The sequence below is a fragment of the Echiichthys vipera genome (genome assembly GCF_963691815.1).
Source record: "Echiichthys vipera genome assembly, chromosome: 6".
Lineage (NCBI taxonomy): Eukaryota > Metazoa > Chordata > Actinopteri > Perciformes > Trachinidae > Echiichthys > Echiichthys vipera.
The window spans coordinates 25,266,120-25,286,625 of record NC_139831.1 but is presented as its reverse complement, the minus strand read 5'-3'; the positions used below and the strand labels follow the sequence as shown (position 1 = coordinate 25,286,625).

General features: G+C 40.6%; 1 protein-coding gene across 1 annotated transcript in view; it reads left to right on the top strand.

Moving 5' to 3' along the window:
- The window catches only part of il1rapl2 (interleukin 1 receptor accessory protein-like 2), a gene marked incomplete at both ends in the record, with an annotated part of 379,427 nt that overhangs the window by 324,432 nt on the left and 34,489 nt on the right, over positions 1 to 20,506 (top strand). The window contains 2 exons of the mRNA XM_083915266.1: positions 10,063 to 10,195; positions 20,032 to 20,177. Of these exons, the coding sequence (XP_083771392.1) occupies positions 10,063 to 10,195; positions 20,032 to 20,177 (279 nt within the window). The remainder of the gene's footprint in view (positions 1 to 10,062; positions 10,196 to 20,031; positions 20,178 to 20,506) is intronic.

The following is a 20,506-nucleotide window of genomic DNA, read 5'->3' as shown; positions in this document are numbered from 1 at the left end:
CACACACATACACACACACACACACACACACACACACACACACACACACACATACACACGCACACATACACACACACATACTCTTCAAACCACCTAAAGGTCTTACACTTTGTGTGCTTTTAAAGGAGCAGATGGACAGAAACATAGTAGATATGAAATACACATATTTGTGCGTGTGTGTGCGTGTGTGTGTGTGTGTTTGTAGGATGTAAAGATGATCCCAGTCTCTTCTGAAATATACTTGTGGTTGATCTCCATCTGTACTGCTTTCAGTCATTCATTCAACCACATGCCTCATTGGTCAAGTTCAGGATACACATAGAACTGCAGTGTGTTTGGTGATTGGCAGTTCGACCACTTCTAAGACTTGTATGGACATAAAACTCTTGTGGTTGAATCATTAATATATCAGAAAATCAGAAAATAGCAGAATTAAAAACCAGAAGCACCTGCACACATCAAAAATAAACAACTGTAAGAAGAGAAGTTGTTAAGGTGCATTTAAGTGAGAAACATGGGCTTATACTGTACAGTTCACTTTACTGTCCATGTGTCCAGCAAACAAGTAACGTTCACAGTATGTATACTGCTTTCTCTGACTTCACAGCTCTATTGTCATATTAATGATGTGGGTCTGAGCCTGGATATCCTCAAATATAATAATTATTTTGGTGCTCATACAGGGCTGCACTCAGTGGTGTGCCACAGCTTTTTCTGATTTTACCAACCTGGCTGCTGGACTGCCAATAGATTATAGTTAATAAATGAAAATCTAGTTTTTAACTTTCTTATCGTCTGTATGGTGCTTTTTATATGGCAGTCAACGCCATGGCTGTGAATGTCTGCCTTGAAAGCTCAGTGTACTAATGAAAGTTTCTACATTCTGGACTCAGCCAGACTGCGTTTCATACATTGCATACCTTAGGAACCAAGCCAGTCAATTTAAGACTGGTGCATTTCATAGCGTAACTACAGCAAAAGAAGTGGTATCACAAGGAAAGTTAGGTGTGTATACAGGACAATGTGAATACAGTGGAACATCTTGTACATCAGTGATTCCCAACCTGGAACCTTGGAAAGAGTATGGAGCAGCTCAATTACTGTAATTAAAAAGAAAAAAAAAGGATAGAAATTCTCATTTGATGAAATAGTTTAAACAGGTAGCAAGTTAATGCATAAATGCTGGAAATAAGTAGCTGAGGGTAATGACTACACAGCTCAATGATTAGCTAAAAGTAAATGTTTGAAACTGTCAGTATGATTGCTGACCAACCTTACTATTGACCGCTCAAATGAATGAAAAAAATGTTATATGATGCATAGTGGTATTATTATTCAACCACCAAAGCTGTGTCATCCACTGCCAGTTACGATCTAACTACATTAACAATCTTTACTACACTTACCATTCTGTTAGGTCTGCTAGTCACCAATTTCGGTGAACACCAGACTCCTCCTAAGTCAAACATGCATGGCTGAATCGCTACGATCTTCTCTTTTATAGAGAAAATAGACGAGAAACTACTGCTGGCCTACCGCGGAGCTCCGCACCACCATCTTGGTGCGTCAACCTGTTTTGATGCGCACTGCGCTTTCACCGGTCTACTTATTGGGGGGGTTGGTCGAGGCCAGATCCAGAATTTCTCACTGAGGAAGAAAAGAAGATGTGTTTCCAGCCCAGTAGATGAATGAATAAAAGTTGTTCAGTGGCGCATGAAGCCAAAAAAGTTCAATTTCCGCATCTAAAAATACCCGGTTGATCACCACTACTTCCATCGTAATTCTGCACTGTTGGGCCCATGGAGCAGGTACACACTAGGTATTTAGCGTTCTGCTTACTTGAATGTGGATTAAATTAATTAATCATACGGCTCTTATAGACTCGTTTGGCCACTATGTCAAATTGGCTTCAAAGCCTGCCGCACTTCCTGGGTGCCCCTTGTTGTTGTTTTTTTTGTGGGTTTATCATAGCAGAGTATTTTTAAGTACTTTAAAAACAAATGTGTTATTTTACCTATATTTCTTTTTATACTTCATGTAACTGCGTGTCACCTACAGCCCCCACCCGGGCCCAAGACATGAGTTTCAGCTACATGTATTAATAAGCATTGTCCCTTTCAAATAAACAGATAAGATAAATTGTCTAGAAATTATATTCTTTCTTTCTTCTCGGTTTTTCGCCACCTCCCAAATGTATACAGTGAGCCTCTAAAGGCCTCTAGGTTGAGAACCACTGATATGTGACAAGAGCTTTAAGCAAAATGTGATAATTGGTGCCTCTAAATTAAAGCTTGAGTACACTCTGGCTCTACAGCAGCTGTCTGGACTCATTAGGACCACTAGTGTTTTTCCACCATGTGCAGTTCTTGCAGAATGTTTGTAAGTCCATAGCACAGAAAGTAAGATTTAAGTGGAAAGGATCAGTGCGTCTGTTAGGTCCATATCACTGGAGCGTGCTTTTGCCAGAATTAAACAATGTGCTTATGCAAGCCTTATCTGGCTGCAGCTAGCTGTCAAAAGTGGCTAGTTCCTTTGCTGCAACAACAGATGTGCATGAAAAAAGCAGCACACAGAAGGTGGAGGGAGACGCAGAGCGATGTACCACAACAGTAAACTTTCTATAAGTCTGCTGCCGATCTGTTACGTGATGAAAACATATAAACACTAAAATCACCCTGTCCCTTAGCATGGTGCTACACGCTTCATGCCAACTATGCACACTGGGTCTGGTGAGAATGGTCTGCTTAGCCAATTTCCATTTTCGTCATGCAGAAAAATAAAGCGACATGGTCTCGTTGCTGAATATAAATGAAGAGAACTGCCCGGTTACCTGAAGCAAGGTACAGCTCAGCTCCACATCATATGATTAGATATTATATATAGATTATCATTTATGTTGTTATTGAGGACAGAATAAAGGACTTTTTGACTTCAGACGACTTCACTTAAATGAGTGACAGTAAACATGGACGTGTGTGGTTAGGTCTCACGGATGCACAAACATTGTACATTACAAGCAATGTACCTGATTAATTATTAGCCACAGCAGCCACAAGTCTCCCTTGTCCTTTCTCTTGTCTCGTCTTTCCACTCTCCACTCTGAAGTGTATTTGATGTGTATTTACTTATTTATTTGCTAGTTGACTGCTCCATTCATTGGTCAAACAGAAATCTACTGGAATCGAGGTCTGTTGGCATATTTTTTCACACCACATTTAAGTGTCATTCTGGCACAAAATCATCCCATGGTCTTTTTCGGGTACTGACATACATCAAATAAGCCATTGAGACAACAACTATTAACGGAGAAATCCGGGAGAGTCGCTAACAGCTAGACATGGCCAACACTGATTAGCTCAGGGCAGTACAGTGAAGGCATTAAAACATCTTTTACTGCTCAAAATAACACCAAACCTCTACAGTAGCATGAGAAGAGTCCCTACACATAAAACTAAGCACCAACAACGTAGTCAGTGAACCCGGAGTTTATTAAAAGCGTGTTTTGAAAGACTTACCAACTGACCCTGGTACCAGCTCCTCTCATAGTGAAGTCCATTCAAGTCGATTAGCAAAGTCAATCCAAAAAGAAGGAGCCCACTGGTGCTTTGTTTTATGTATTATGCTACTGCAGAGGTTTGGTGTTATTTTGAGCAGTATTAGTGGTTAAAAAGCTGTTTTAATGGCTTCACCATATTGCACCGAGCTTATCAGTGTTAGCGACGTACGGCTGTTAGCAACTCTCCCGGATATCTTGGTTAATAGTTGTTACACAAAAATAAACTGTCTTGATGGCTTTGATGTATTTAAATGTCGAAAAAGACCATGGGATGATTTTGCCCCGGAATTCCACTTTTATGTTGTCCAAAATCACTCAATGTTGGGTTATTGCTTTCTACTGTGGGTCTTATTTTAAACGATTTAGGCCTATTGTCTCTGCAGCTGGATGAAGTGAACTAATACCTCTCATCTGTCTGTGATCTACTATCCATCTCTGTACAGGAGCACACTGGCTCCACTGCTCCCCTGACACCACTGGATTTCCAGGGAAAAGGGACAATTCAATTCAATAACCTTTATTTAACGTTAATCTTTGAAGTAAGTAGGCCAAGGTTTAATGAAGGGGCTGAATCACAGATGACAGAATTATAAAAATAAATCACGGTCAGAGTCTATTAACTCCGGCCCGTTCTTGTCCAACCAGCTTGTCGAGGCAGTTGATGTGGGATTCTGTGTGTGTCGTGTGTAAAACCTGTTTTCTGTGATTCATTTTCCTCATTAAGGGCTGTCCTACTTCTCTCCTACAATCCTTCAACTGAATGTTCTTATTTCTTTCCACATATGGATAGTGTTCGTGTTTAAGAATCATTTATTTCTCAGTACCACTTGCTATTAAAAATATTTTACCTGGTACCCAGTTTGTGACACTTTCCAATATGTCAATTTAAGGGGGACAGGACCTGGGTTTACATCCAATCAAACACATACTGTTCATACACTCAGAAAAGATCTTACAGTGACAAAGATGGTTCTGTACTGTAACACAGGTGAAAGAGAGGGTAGGAGGGATAACAAGATAATGATACAGGGGCCAAGGAGAGAACGAGGGGATGGAGTGAGGAGGCATGGTGATAAAATAACAGCAACAAGAAAAAATCCTGACACAGAGGGGAAAAAGAGGAAAGAAGACAGGGAGACACAGAGAGACAGATAATCTATTTCAGTGATGGCAAGACGTGAAAAGCAAGGAGAGAACGGGAAAAACCCCAACAAATGACAAGAGAAGCAGACTAATGATGTAAAAAAAGTAGCTACAATTGTGACAGAGGAAGAAGCAAAGAAAACACACTGTCTTCTTCTGTCACTTCCTCTCATTGTTCATGTATATGAAACAGCAGATCACTTTCTCCAGGAATTTGGGATCTCTCCAAAAATTCATGTCATCCAAAACAGTTATAATTAATTTTGTTATAATAATTTGGGAGAAAATTAGTTGAGATGTTATTCAATATGGCATATACTTTAAATGTAATTAGAAAATGTCTGAGTTTTGCTGTGAACACATTTTGATTCAGTGTTCATTAAAAAATTAAAACTTTTCAATGAATATTTGTAAGAATATCTAAAGGAAACTTTTTAAAGTGCTAAATGAAATGAAAATGAGTCTTACTGTCACTCAATTTGATTGCATGTTCTCTGAAAAGTTTTTTGTTTACAGATGTTTTAAAATTCACCTCAGTTTATCAGAAAATAACACAAAAGAGATTAGTAATTATAAAACTGTAGATTCTGGAGGATATGATAAATAGAGCACAAGTGTGGAGGGGTGGATATTTACGTTTATAGTGGCAATGACTTCGAGTGGTTGTAATAAGTATGAAGGGAGCAAAGTAGGAAATCAGGTAACGTAATAGTATAGAGCAACCAGTTCCGTGCAGCAAGAAGGTCGGGATGGATGGATTGATGGATGGATGGATGGATGGATAAATCGGTGGTTAAATACAATAGATGTATGGGTCAAACAAACACAGGAGATTAACCCAGCACACCACTGTTTGTGACGCGACTACGTGACTTACTACGACATTCTAACGACCAAGCTTGTGGGGGGACAGAGAAGCAACATAAAACCAGGTGTTTTCCATAAAAGTTATTTAAACAGACTTTAAAGTGAATCAGCAAAACTATGCACAACAAACTGAAAAGGAAAGAGGGCCTGTGGTTGCTGTTAAAACAAATACAAATAAGAAAGAAGAGGTAGAGGGCTCTTTAAAATGAGAGAAGATATTAAAAGTCAATAAATTACATAACCATAACTAACTAACTAATGAATACGATTCAACAGAGCAGGGCACAACAAGAGGCATGTTGGCAAGCTTATCAAGTGGAATCACAGCCGCTCAATTTGAAATACTGTATATAAATGCAGGTTAACTTGATTACTCCTCACGGATTGGAGGATGGGTGCCGCTCCAATCAGTGTCCAAGCAAGAAGTGGAACTGGACCTGGCTGGACCAATCCTTGACTGGGAACCACAAATCCTACTTAGCATAAACAATCACAAAAGGGCTAAGCACAGGGAGGATGCCAATGGCAGCTGTAAAATTCATGTACTTACATATGTCACTGAAGTTACAAAACAAGCCTACTTGGGTGCGTCTCAGAGGTAGAGCAGGTTATCCTCCATTCGAGAGATCGGTGGTTCATCCCGGCTTCGCCGGTGAAGTGGTTTGACTTAATAGATTAGATGAGATGATGGGCCGCTACTGTAGGCTCTGCCATCAGTGTATGCATGTCTGTGGTCTGTGGTCATATAGGTTTGAGGATTTGTATCTTGTACTGTCCTCTTTAAAAGTGTGTTTCTGATAATCTGGTTGTGAGAAAGATAAACAATGTTAAACACTAGACCAGGAGTCTGCAACCTTTTTGATATGAAGTGCTATTTTTTGCATCTTCTTGTTAATCAGTGTGCTGTATCAACGTCTACGGAACCTGCTCCAGCAGCATTATTTATGAAGCTACATGAAGCATTTTCTTTTTTTTCTGCGGCCACTAGATGGCACTCACTGTTCAACAAAGGGTTGGAAGCTCAGTAAATAACCAGACCTTGAGCCTTTTTGCTTTAAACCAAGAGCGCCATATAGTGGCTGCATGAAATAAAGAAAATGCTTACTAAAGCTTCACTGCACTTACAGTGGCTATGGAAGTCATTTGGCATGTGGATGAGAAAGCGCTATGTAATTTCCCCAACAATTTCTTGCACACTTTTTGCTAGTGTGCCATTAGTTAAGCTGCCACCATTCAATGGTGGTACCTATACCCAAGGTTGTTGACCCCTCCCACATCTCAATAGTGGGACTATTTCAAATGAAAGCACATTCACATCAATCATATTTAGGGTTACTGTAGAGGATTTGTTTCCCCGTTTCAGTTGGTTGGCCAGTGAGAACAAATTAAATACAAAAAGAAATGCAGTGAGACTTTATACAGCGAGATTGTGGTCCAAACCAACGACAGGCAAAAACCTCAAAACTAAAGGCTTCATTGGTAGAAAAGAACAGATGTCTGTGTCTGATAACCAGCAGTGTCTGTTGCTTGGATAGAACATAAAAACATTAACCAAAGGCAAACCACCATGTGGACTGATGCTCACATTCAGCTGCTTCTTTATGTGCATCTATGTGTAATGAATGTCAGATAAGGAACATTAAAGAGCACAGACAAGTCTGTCACTTTTGTTTACATACACACTTGTGATTGGGCAGAGTGTTCTTCATGTCAGCTTCACGCAGATGGAAACAACATCTAGGTGTGAACCCACTGGGCGCGAAATGATGAGTTGAAAAAGCTCCCCTTAATCATTTATACAAACTTTTTCTTTGACGCTAAGGATAATAACATAGCACCAGTTCTTATAAACACCCTGCTGCTTTAGCCGCAAATAGAAATGATGACTCATCTCTGCTGTATGAGTCTGGATTTCAGGGCTGGTAGTTCTGATTGAGGGAGACTAACACCCACACAAAGCGTTACCTACACACACCCTAATGCCACACAAATTCAAACACAGTTGATGGAGTTAATCACCATACCATGCTGAGAACACAAACACACCCTCGGGGTGCTAATCAATTTCTGTGGAGCACATGTACACACACCTACATAAACACACATGCAGGGACACAAACACACAATCAAGCTCAATTTATTTATTTTTTGCAGTGAGTGTGTAATACAGGATGCTGCCTGCCTCAGCACAAATGCAAGCAAACACACCATGAGCATCCACCAGTACTCGCATGCAAACATATGAAGCTTTGCATCATCTCTTGGCTTGTTAGAAATTATCATTTTAAAATACAAGACAAATGTCAAATCTTTCTTCCCCCCTTTTTTCAACAATCAGAATAACTGAAGCAATGGAGCCCAACATTATGCATTAATCTGGTATTTCCATATAAAAACAGTTGCATTTTTTCATGACCAGTTGATTAAACCTCATGTTTATTCAACTGATAAGTGTTTACCTTTTCTGCACTGCACATTTGGAAGTTCTTTTTGAAAAATAGTAATTTCAGGGATTCCACTTGCACAAGGACAAGGAAAACAACGCACACAGAAGCTACTGCATTTCTTACTCTGCCTGCATGAAAGCAACAGTAAATGTCTAAAATGTAAATAGTACTAACAAGTGCTTGTCTGACAACAAACACACAGATATACACATGACGTTAGCATTCAGTGCTTATAAAGCTATCATTACGATAATACAGAGGTCTATCATAATTATCTGCTAATTGACTGCCTAACGAGGTAGCACTCATTAGAATGCTCATTAATACTCCATCATCACCATTGATAGCTGTAATCACAGACTGGTGGTTTCAAGGTCTTACAGGAGGGTGTGTGAAGGCATGTGTGGATGCTGTGTGTGTTTCTAGTGTTAAGTTACAGAACCTGTTGCATTTAGTCCTTCCAATAAAGAGTATATGCACAAAATATAAAATAGCTCATAGTTTTGCCTTTTCTGAGCATCTATGGCTTTCATACATGACACGTCCTGTCACAGATCTGCCTGATGTACACATTTTAACTGACAGTATTCTCCCCCCAACCTTTACCATACCATATACTGTATACCCCGGCAGGTACTGTAGAAAGCAAGAACTACAAATAGTGCATTATTGGCATAATAGTCCAATATCTTGTCTGGTAATGGTTAAAATAATTATGCTGCATATTTCCTTTGGTCCTCTGCTGTAGTTTTAATCGATAGGTCAACACAATTACTGCAATCCTCTCTATACCACTAAAATGTGTAGCACTTCTCTACACACAGAAATCAGTCAAGGTGTTTTGCTTTGACAGCATATGGAGAGAAAAAGCAACAGCAACATCACCTAGTATAACAGCAGTCTTTTGCCTAAGGGTGTCCATCCTATCAGTTTCAACTGTAGCCATTTAACCATACATAGAGGGTAGTTTCGATTTGATAAGTTATTTGCTAATATTTCTGCTGTGACCATCATTGCAATAAAGGTGAATGGAATTGCATTTGTGTAGCTAAAGGCATTGAAACAGTTATACTCAAATTGGGTTGGGATGTCTGACCAGTGGAGATCTGAATTTCTGGGCAAACTATCTGCCTGGCTATCAATATGGATCATAGAGGAAAGCAAAAAAAGAAAAAAAAATGAGACAAATTGTCCAAAGCTTTATGTGAGCTGACAATTGACCTAATACTTTTATTCCTGTTTTGCTTCATGAATTGAAGTTTAAATGAAATCAGAGGTCTCACTGTCACCAGTCCCATTGGCACGTTTTGCCCTCAATTAATGTCTGTACAGCAGGACAGCAGAGAGAAAGATGATTTTAAAAGTCTATAGTTTCATTTTACAGTCATGCTCCCATTCAGCTGTATAGAAATCATTTTAAGTTACTGCAGATGAAAACCCAACATTTCCTGATTTTGCTACATCACAGTAAAAGCTTTAAAATAACAATATAATGGGGGGGGGGGCTTTTACTTTGAATAATTTAAAGGAAAGGAAGTGTATTTATCCACCATTTCACAGCAGCTCATTGACCACTCACACCGTGAAAAGCCACACCACTAAAGACACACCTCCAAGCATTTAGCCCTGTAATGATGGAAACACAAATCCCTGCCGTGCTGGGCTGACAAGTTGAGTCGAGCCTAGCCGAGCCAGTGTATGTGTCAGGGAAAATGGCACAGGCCTGCTTGATGAGCACAATTTAAGGGAAACCTAATACCCACGTACTAGACAGTAGCTCTCTGTACTGGCTCCCGAGGGGGGACAACAGACGTCTCACCATGACTGTAAACCTCTGAGCAGCTACAAGAACTCAGTTTTACCATAGCCCTCCATCTTTTCTCACTAACCTTCTTTTTGTTGCAGTACGCAGGGCAGTATTCGTTGGGTATGTTTTCCCCTCAGCCTAGACTGCTGTGGCTGTTTCAGCTACAGTAAAGTGGGAATGGTGTTTCTGTCTCTCAGTATGCTGTTGTCTGTACTATAACAGTGTAACGTTTTGTGTTTCAGGTATGCCTCTCAGTTTGGACTGCAAGGCATTTTTTGGCTACAGTGGAGAAAACAGACGGCCCATTATCTACTGGATGAAAGGAGAAAAGTTTGTCGAAGAACTAGCAGGACACATTAAAGAAAGTGAAGTGAGGTAAATACACCAGGATCTGTTTCAGCATAAATCATCCTCTGGTCATATATGAACCCCTAATCATTTTCAACAGGAGATGAGACACAATAAAAAAAACTGCAGCAGATGTTCATTGAAAATGAATCAAAGTTGAGTAAATACTAAATACACATCATTTTACATAATATTGTAAGACACTGCATGACAGTATAGTATCAATTATAGCGTCTCAAGTTTACAGGTTTCTATTGTTAATTAATTCCTGAAAAAAAACTCGACTCCAGCTGCACCCCTCACACTGTCAGCATCTAATTTGCTTTCTTATGATTTATGACTCATTGAGGGTTCTCTGACAGATTTATTCTCAACTTTCCTAAAGAATTATGAATACTAATAATAAAGTTAAATTGAATTAATTTCCCCCCCTATTGGGACCAATTACATTGGTCTCTATTGGGAAAAGGCTGATTGTCTCCAGGGTGTCAAATATCATTAGAACAGCCCTGCCAGATCACCAAGGAAACCATCAGAATACTCTTTCTCTCACTCTCTCTCTTACAAACACACACACACACACACACACACACACAAACACACTCTACTTTTAAAGTGTTTGTAATTAATATAACAGATACATGTTACCGTAACATTACGCTAAAACGGATTTGTGATTTTTTTACATCCAAAATGTATAACATTTAAATAAGTTAAAGCCCTGTACAAATAAAGTTGACTTACTTACTTACATTCATCTGCAATACAATATATTTTGATCATCATACATTACTAAAATTAAGTATTTAATTTTCTTTCGTTCTTGTATGTCTTTGGAGCAGCAGCTTGTTCGGTTTGGAGGTGGGGGATGATAATACTTTTCTAGTTTGCTTTCTACATTGGACAGATGCATTAGGAACATTTGGGGAATTCAGTGACACTGAGCTCTGCTTGGATTATCAGTTTAACCCCAAGGACATAAAAGCGCACAGGGTGAGCAGGCCCTGATTGCCAACCGCCACTTTGTGACGCCCCTCACCCTCAGTATTGTGAACATAACTGCCATGAAACATTAAGAAAATACCATTTTATTCCCCTGATTTACTGCTTTGTCCGCAGTGAACGGTGCTCACTCCCTTCACTCACTCTCTAGCTTGCTGGACTGTTGCTGCTCTCTCTCTCTCTCTCTCAAGAATTTAGTTTGACAACAACCTTAAACAAACATGCTGCAAACACCGTTTGGTGGTAAAGTTGTCCTCTGTGAGGCTGTGAGTGCTCTGTGTAGAAGGTAGATATGGGATGCAGGATTAGAGCACATGAATCAAGGCTGACTTTAAGGGCGTGATCACACTGTCCTCCCGGACCACGACCCGGACTTTAGGGTACTTGTCCCCCCTCCCTCTCCCCCCCCGCGCCCCAGCCCCGTTTGTACTCACACTACCTGGGCCTCGGCCAATGCTTCTTGCTGTCCATACGCCTTCAAGCCGTAACACGTCACACGCATTGATCGCGTGTGTGTGGCTTTGTTTACAAATCTTTCCGTAGACCTCGGAGTTTTTGTGCGTCTTGTCGACTGTTTTTGAATATTTTCATCCGACCAAATCTGCAGTAAACACAACGTGAACCTTTCACCACCATTGTTGTTGTTGTTAAATGTCCGCGCATGGTCCGTCCTTCTATTTACATGTCCGAACAGGTGGACATAACGCTACTGCCGTAGGGCTCGTGCTCGTACACGTGCGCACGCTCGTGCTCGTACATGTGCAAACGGCTCCGCTAAAGCCCACCTCTTTCAAGCGGGCCGTGGCGGCCCAGCTGGCCCCAGTTGAGCGCGGAGCGGGTGCGCTCACACTACTTAAAGGTAATAGACTTTAGCTGAAAAACCGGTTTTGGCCGCGGCCAAAAGGATAGTGTGATCACGCTCTAAAACTCCACCCGTTAATAGTAAGTGTGCTGCACTGAGAGCACTGCACATTATAGGAAAACTATGCTTTATCACAACCCAGGTTTCATTTCCATTGCTCTCTAGATTGATTGTATTTTTGGTTTGATTTGATCAATTGCATCATTATTCACATAAGTAATTGATGAGATTTCGCAATGCAGGAACATCACTACAAATAGATCGAATAAGGCAACAAAGATGAGTGGGTGGGTGGGTAATATAATAATCCTTCATTACAGTAGGTCAAAGCTCACTTCACTGTTCAGGTAACTGTCAGGCTTGGTTTACTCTTTCAACTTAATTTGACTTAGCTAAGGAATTTATTTTCAACCTGTATGATCCTGTGGGACCTAGGTTTGGACAGCAGAACACACCCCTCAGAAACTTTTTTCCAGTGTTTGAGCATTTTACTGCACTACTACACCTTTGCGTAGAATGGATATAGCATTGTTTCTCACATTGGAAAAAAGGAAAACTGCAATGCCTCCTTTTGAATAATCATATATATACCTGTATATACAGTATATATACTGTTTATATATATTAGGCATATCAGGTTATCTAATGGTACATGGCTTTTACATGTTTTTTATGGCAAGCAAAAATAAGGAAAATGATAGAGGAGAAGGGAGTAGGAACCAACATGGATCCAATAAGTATATATTATAATTGCAATATTTTAAATAACTACGAAAATAAAAGCAGGCCGTTAAGTCAAATTGGGTGTCAGGTGATACATTAATTTGCTTTCTTACACACAAATATATGTAGGAAAACATAATTGTTTTTAATGACTTGTTTATCGACCAAATTGGGGCTGATGACAAAACATTCCTGGGCTGCTGTTTGTTGTCAGTCTGCCCCTGGCATATCACGTGACTATTCATGTTCTCTAGACATTGGACATTGATTGCCTAACTACTCTGCAGTTGAAAATCATGGATGGAATGGGATGTTGTAAGTTGCAAATACAAAAAATGTTTCAATGGAAGAAAAGCAAATGGTATAAGGCGTTCACTCCCAGGAAAATTGTGAAACAGAGAGCGCATGAGTATGAGTGTTTAAACTTGAAACTAATCATGCCCCGTGGTATTAAATTAACCTTTGCCTGATGAGTTCTCCATCTTTCAGTCAAGTCCTCTGGCCACCTCTGATCCAATCACATCGCCACTCCAAATTCAACACTCGAACTACAACAGACATACCCCTGCTGTGATGCACATCAATCTGTCCACGTTTAGCTCCCAACTCCCATCGTGCTGCACACTGGCCATTGGGCTGTGTTAGTCCTTGTCTGTTTCCATAGGATCTATTATTGTCTCTCAGCCTCCATGACAATGTAAACACGTGATTACCAATTCTTGCTACCCATGTGAGAGGACTGTTGACACTCTTACCTCATTACTACTACACCACCTAGAGAGAACAACCAGTTGTAAATATGTGTGATGGACAGGAAGTTATTTTAGTCTTGAAGTGCTTCTTCTGAAAACATGCATCTGTCTTTGGAAGGTTTACAGCCTGTCAGGAATTCAAGTGTTTTTGGTGAAAATATGCCCAAACACTCCACCAACATCATATATATATGAGCAATATCATCAATTTTACTGCAGTACTGCACTTTTACTGCACAGCTTCAGTGTTATCCAACTACTCTGCATTTCCTCAACTCAGCTCTGATAGTTCAAGGTTCGTCCGTGTGCAATGAATTCATAATTGCAGTATTTCGATTTGGGCCAGTGCCTCCTTCATATTTTCACTTGAAGGTATCCCTAGCCCATATGTCTCGTGGTATGGAGAGTCTTCTTTACCTGCTTGAAATTCACATCAGCTGTCCAATCCAACTTTTGTCATAGCTTCACTGTTTTAATGGCTTTTTAACCAGAGCTTGTATCTGTCTCTGTGTAAATTATTATTATTATTGTCTATTTTTTTTTCCATAGAGCATTTCAAGTTTTAGGTTATAAAGGTAGTTTCATATATACAGTATATACATATCATATACATATATATGTGTGTGGGTTTGTATATATATATATAGGATGGGTGGGCCATAGGATGGTATATATAGGGGGGGCCTTGATTGACCAGACATGGGCAGCAGTGGCTGGCTCTGGGGACGTGTAATGCCACCTCTCTGTGGGGGAAGGAGCCGGAGCTTGTGCAGGAGGTGGAGCGCTACCAGTTAGATCGGGTGGGGCTTACCTCCACACACAGTCTCGGTTCTGGAACCGTACTCCTGGATAAGGGTTGGAACCTATTCTTCTCTGGAGTTGCCCTGGGTGTGAGGCGCCGGGCAGGTGTGGGGATACTCACAAACCCCCGGCTAAGCGCCGCAGTGTCAGAGTTTACCCCGGTGGATGAGAGTGTCGCCTCATTACGCCTGCGGGTGGTAGGGGAAGAACGAGAAGATCGAGGTCGCGGGTACAAGCGGATGAAATGGGTTTTCTCAGGAGGGTGGCTGGAGTCTCCCTTAGAGATAGGGTGAGAAGTTCAGCCGTCCGTGAGGAACTCTGAGTAGAGCCGCTGCTCCTTTGCGTTGAAAGGAGCCAGTTGAGGTGGTTCTGGCATCTAGTAAGGATGCCCCCTTGGCGCCTCCCTAGGGAGGTGTTCCAGGCACGTCCAGCTGGGAGGGGGCCTTGGGGCAGACCCAGGACTAGGTGGAGAGATTGTATCTCCACACTGGCCTGGGAACGCCTCAGGATCCTCCAGTTAGAGCTGGTTAATGTGGCCCGGGAAAGGGAAGTTTGGGGTCCCCTGCGAAAGCTGCTGCCCTCGCGACCCGACCCTGGATAAGCGGTTGAAGATGAGTGAGTGTGAGTGAGTGATGAGATGAATGAGTATATATATATATATATATATATATATATATATATATATATATATACAGTGCCTTGCAAAAGTATTCACCCCCTTGGCGTTTTTCAACCTGGAATTAACATGGATTGTTTGAGGATTTGCATAATTTAATATACTAAACATGCCGACAACTTTGAAGATTTATTTATTGTTTTATTGTGAAGCAAACAAAAAAATAGGACAAAAATACAGAAAAAAAATCCATATGCATAACTATTCACCCCCTTAAAGTCAATACTTTGTAGCGCCACCTTTTGCGGCAATCACAGCTCCAAGTCGCTTTGGAGCTGTGATTGTGAAGATTATGAGCTTTCCATATCTTACCACTGGGATTTTTGCCCATTTTTCCTTGCAAAACTGTTCCAGCTCCTGTGTGTGTGTGTGTGTGTGTGTGTGTGTGTGTGTGTGTGTGTGTGTGTGTGTGTGTGTGTGTGTGTGTGTGTGTGTGTGTGTGTTCGTCAGATCAGATGCCTGAACTACCAATGGCCCCTTTCGATGTGAAGGATAGCAGATAGCTGAGCTATAACACCTATATCACTGCTGTCTCTGCACCAAACTGCCTGTCCATCTTACACTCAATTTTACCCTCACCCTCAAGACCCAGAGATACTTGAACTCCTTCGCTTTGGGGTAGTAACTCACTCCCAACCTGAAGAGAGAAATCCGCCGCTTTCCAGAGAACCATGGCCTCAGACTTGGAGTTGGTGACTCTTAGGGTGCACTTACACTTGGCCAAGATGATCGGTGCTGTGCTTTAGTGTGATAGTTCCCCCTCCCTCCCGCCCGACCCACTTGCACTCACATTATTGAAATGATCCCAGCCTCGGCTCCAATGCTTCTTGCTTATACATCATCACCTCATTGAGGTTTTGTTTTGTCTGTCATCTTCTTAAATGTCTGTGCCGGGGAACAGTCGCATATAAATAGACATCAGGATCACTGTCAATGCTTGTGCTCATAAATGTGTATTCTTGCTTTACAAAAGCACACCTCTCTTAACCAGGCAGGAACAGTTGTACTCACACTGGTCAAACAAACTACACTTTAGCGTCATTCATTCTCTGGTAAGAGTGGACAGTGTGAGTTGGCTTTGGGTTTCCTCAAAGTGCTCGTTCCACCACTTGACAATATCCCCAGTCTAGGTCTGCAGTTCTCCTCCCGTTCTGAACACAGACAGAGCCAAGCCCTGCTTTTAATTCCTCAGTCATCTAATGGCTTGTCAGAACTTCCTTGAGGCTAACAGAAAATCCTTCTCCAAAACTAATGTTTTAAAAACTGTTTTTCCTGATGACATGAATATGTTCATATTAAGGACTGTCTCAATATCCCTTAAGAACTTTGTAGGATGTACTATAAAGAATACTGATGTGGAAGTGGAGTCTGAATTTACTGAAGGCATTTAAGAGTTTCATATGATTTCATCGTGTTCAAAGGCGAGGTCATTGAGTTTTTAGGTGTGATTGGCGGAGCCGTTAATGATGTGGGAGATGGTGTGCGTAGGTTTGGTGCGACCTTTTGGACCAATGATGATCATATTAGATTTGTCAGAGTTCAGTTATAGAGAGTTGGCTGGTATCCATAATTTAGAGAGCTAGTAGGTCAGGGTAGAGTGAGTTGTAGTAGATATGTAGAGCTGTATATCATCTGTGTAGCAAAGGACGTTGAGACCTTGAAGATGGATAATATCTAATATATCACTGAGTGGCAAGGATGAGTGGAAGACCAAGTGCTGGACCCTGGGGGTACACCTTGGGACAGAATTGCAGTACCAGAGCTGGACACATGATTTAAGCCATGACAGGGCAGTACCAGTGTTTCTAGGCAGGAGAGAAGAAGGGTGAGGTTCATGGTGTCAAAAGCAGCAGTGAGGTTGAGGGGGATGGGATTACTGACATGATCAGAATATGAAGAGAGGAGGTCGTTGGTCACTTTAAAAATAAATTGCCAAGAGCGATTTATATTAATCACATTAGTATTATAAGAGCATGACATAGGGAGCTCTCGTCCGTGTGTTAAGTGTACTAAAAACAATCCAAGATAAGCAAAATCATTATTCACCGCACAGATGTAATTAAGTGGGATGGAAGGAGTGTATTTAATAGCAGAAGTCAAGCCAGCATTAGATTAGAGAACGATAGAGGGAGGTAACAGGAGTTAGAAAGGAGGGCTGAAACAGCTGAGGGGTGGGAATGAATAGATGGAAGGAAGGTGAGAAAAGAAAGGGCAGAAGTGATGTGTTTTTAATCGAGGATTTTTGCCAGTCACTGCTTTTAACAGTGACCTCTAATGCTCTGACCTGGTAGATATGAGAGTGATGCACGCATCAAAACCACTGACAGAGAGGAGAGCAAGACAAAGAAAAAAAATACACTTACAGAGGTGATCCCAGTCATTTGACATTTTTAATCTCTTGATTATTTTCTGTAATGCTGCCCAGAAAAGTAAAAATACCGTAGTCAGATGTCACAGCTTTCTGCTCCTCTGTTGCTTAACATTTAGAAAAGCATTTATTTTGAAAAGGTTAGGAATTCAATTCCCACAGTAACCACTCAAGCTAAATGTGTGCATGTGTGTGTCAAAATGTGCTGCATGTAAGCACTTGAATAAAAGCCAGTGTAGCCCTCTGTAAGTCAAAGATGAGTCAAACCAGCACACACTATAAAGACGAAGAATAAAACAACCATGTGGTCTGATTGATGGGTTTTCTGACACCAGTGTACAGGATATTCTCATTATTTCTAAAATACTGCTGTCTGCTGGTTTGGTCACTCAGCTAATCTAAACCAGGATGAATTCAGCTAATGGAGGTCATCTTTTTTCCTTCTTTTTATTTCCTCTTTTCCATTTATTTATATTTTTATTGGTAACTTGTTAATCTCTCTTTTCAAAAAGAATCAAGATTTTCTGACGCTTTTGCTCTTGACTGTCTTTTGACTGTCCATTTACTGTGGAGGTTTCTCTACAGGCTGCTCTACTAGTATAACAAGAAATGAATTGTTGTGAGCAAGGCAATTGAAACTGGGTAGGTTTTCATCCAGTTTAAATTCAGGAACTTCATCATGCAAATTGAAAATTGTATCCTTTTGCTAGTTTTTATTAGATGGTTCATTCCTGTTATGCAGTTTGCAGTGCATTTCTGTCACCATTAATCACTAACTCATAATTTCTTTAAAATGTGTCAAATATATATATATATATATATATATACTGTATATATAACAAATGGCATAAATTATATATTAAGGTATTTCATTTTTATTTTACTAAAATGTAGTTAGTTTTTGGAAGGTGTGCTTTTACCATGACCCCAGTGCAACATAATCCACTTCTACAAGAACAATAAGCTTTACTCAAAACACGCTTCAATAATTGTATCGGACCCTGTTTCCATTGGAGTGGTCCGACATATTTCTGTCTCTAAACCAATAAATACTATGTAAATGAATGATGTCAGCGATGCTGGGTGCTGATTGTATCCTGATTATCCAATCACAATCAAGGCATGACTTTGTGCACACTAAGAGAGAGTGACTGATATCAGACAAAACAAGCTTGGTGAAGCCACTGCAGAAAGGGAAGAGTAAGTGTCCATTAGGTGTCTTCATCCCTGTGACACTCCACTCTTAGTGCCCACTTCTCACACTCATTTTAGTCCTATACCAGTCCAAGGCAATTTCCTCTGAGGTTCAAGCTGTGAATGCTTAATTGTTAGAAGTTGACACTGAGTTCATTTCGCAAAATACTTGCTTTTAAAATCCCCCTCCCTTCTGGACCGTAGGACAGATTTGTCAATAGCAGCGGTGTAAATGAAATGGTCAGCTGTCATTGCAATCAACTGTTTGCTGAATACCACCATCAAACAGTGATTGTCCAATCACCACAGCAACCACAACCATGAAGGTAGTGGTTCTCTGAATCTGCATAGGGCAGGGCGGCCAAATCAACCAATCAGATCAATGAAGCGTATGACGTACTGACAGACTGGCAAAGCTCAGAAAGTAAACATGTCCGTAAAGGACATTTGCCGTTTGTGTAACGTGAATTTGCGGATAAAAGGCACAATTTCAGGTGCCCGGTCCATATTTCAACAGAAGGATCCAAGAGAAAAAAGCGTTAGTGAGCAGCTGGCTCAATAGCTGCGCTCATCTCAACCGCTGAAGCCGCCATGTTTTGTACACTGAACAGGTTCCGTCGCTTGGCAAAAATCAATGTGAGACAATAACATTGTGATGACATAATTTTTATGATTCACAATAACGAATATGAATAGAAATGTAATTACTATTATTATTACTATTATTATTAAATATTTCTTATAGATATTTAATAATTTCATCAATTAAAATGTTTTTTTATTTAAAAAAATATATATAATACATTTATAATCCATTAAATGAATTGACCACTACTACAGCTACATGAAGAGGAATGGGAAATACTTCCAAATCTGTGATGCTACTGGACCATCTGTGCCAACTGCTTTGAATGTGCTACGTCAGCACAGTTTGTACGACCTCAGATATAAAATGGTTATGGCTTAATCTGACCTTAAATCAGGCTCAAAGGTTCATGGTTTGACCCAAACATCAGTTCAGCCTCCCCCCTCCCCCACTTCCTCCACTTCCTCCACTTCCTCCACTTCCTCTCTTCCTCGCAGGCTTTTGGAGGATTATGACCTCACCATAAGGAGAGTCTTTTTCCAGCTGTCGCCAATGTTTTCTACATATGCGTCCTTGCTCCCTCTGTCCTCCTTTTAAATCTGTTCTGTACTCAATACTGCTCTGCTCCTCATTTCTCCTCTTCATTTTCCCTTCCCTGCTGTTATCCTCCTTCTCCTTTCACAGCTTTTTGTGGAGTAATTTAGGAGAAATGGACCTCTAAAGTTTTACACGTTTACTTCTTTCCCCGTTTGCTCACTCCATTGCTTATAATGTTATACATATACATGTCGGTGTTGTCTTAATTCAAATGTTTTTTTAAAGGACTAGGCCTACATTTGGGTAAAAACAGATCTCCCTGCTGTCTGTGACTATTGTCTTCCCTTTGTGTGTTTGTCCAGGATTTTGAGGGAGCATTTAGGGGAGAAGGAGGTGCAGCTATCCTTAACGTTCGATGCTGTGGAGGAGGCAGACCTAGCCAACTACACCTGTTATGTGGAGAACCACATAGGGAGGCGCAGCGGGAGTGCTATACTGCAGAAGAAAGGTAGATTATTTTCTCTTTCTTTTTCCTCCACTTCCTCCAATTTGGAATGGATAGAATTGAAGAACGGCCTCTATTGTAGACGGAACTTGCCATCATATTATCATGTCATTACTGTTGCTTTCTCCAAACAATAAGATCTGATTGAGTGAGTGAGTGAGTAAGTAAGTAAGTGAGTGAATGAGTGAGCGACTGAGTGACTGAGTGACTGAGTGAGTGGGTGACATATAAAATGAATGATAAAATGATAACCTTACATCTGAGATTCAGAGGACAAACACTCATATATAATGTTTACATCTGAGATTCAGAGGACAGATGCTAATATGTAT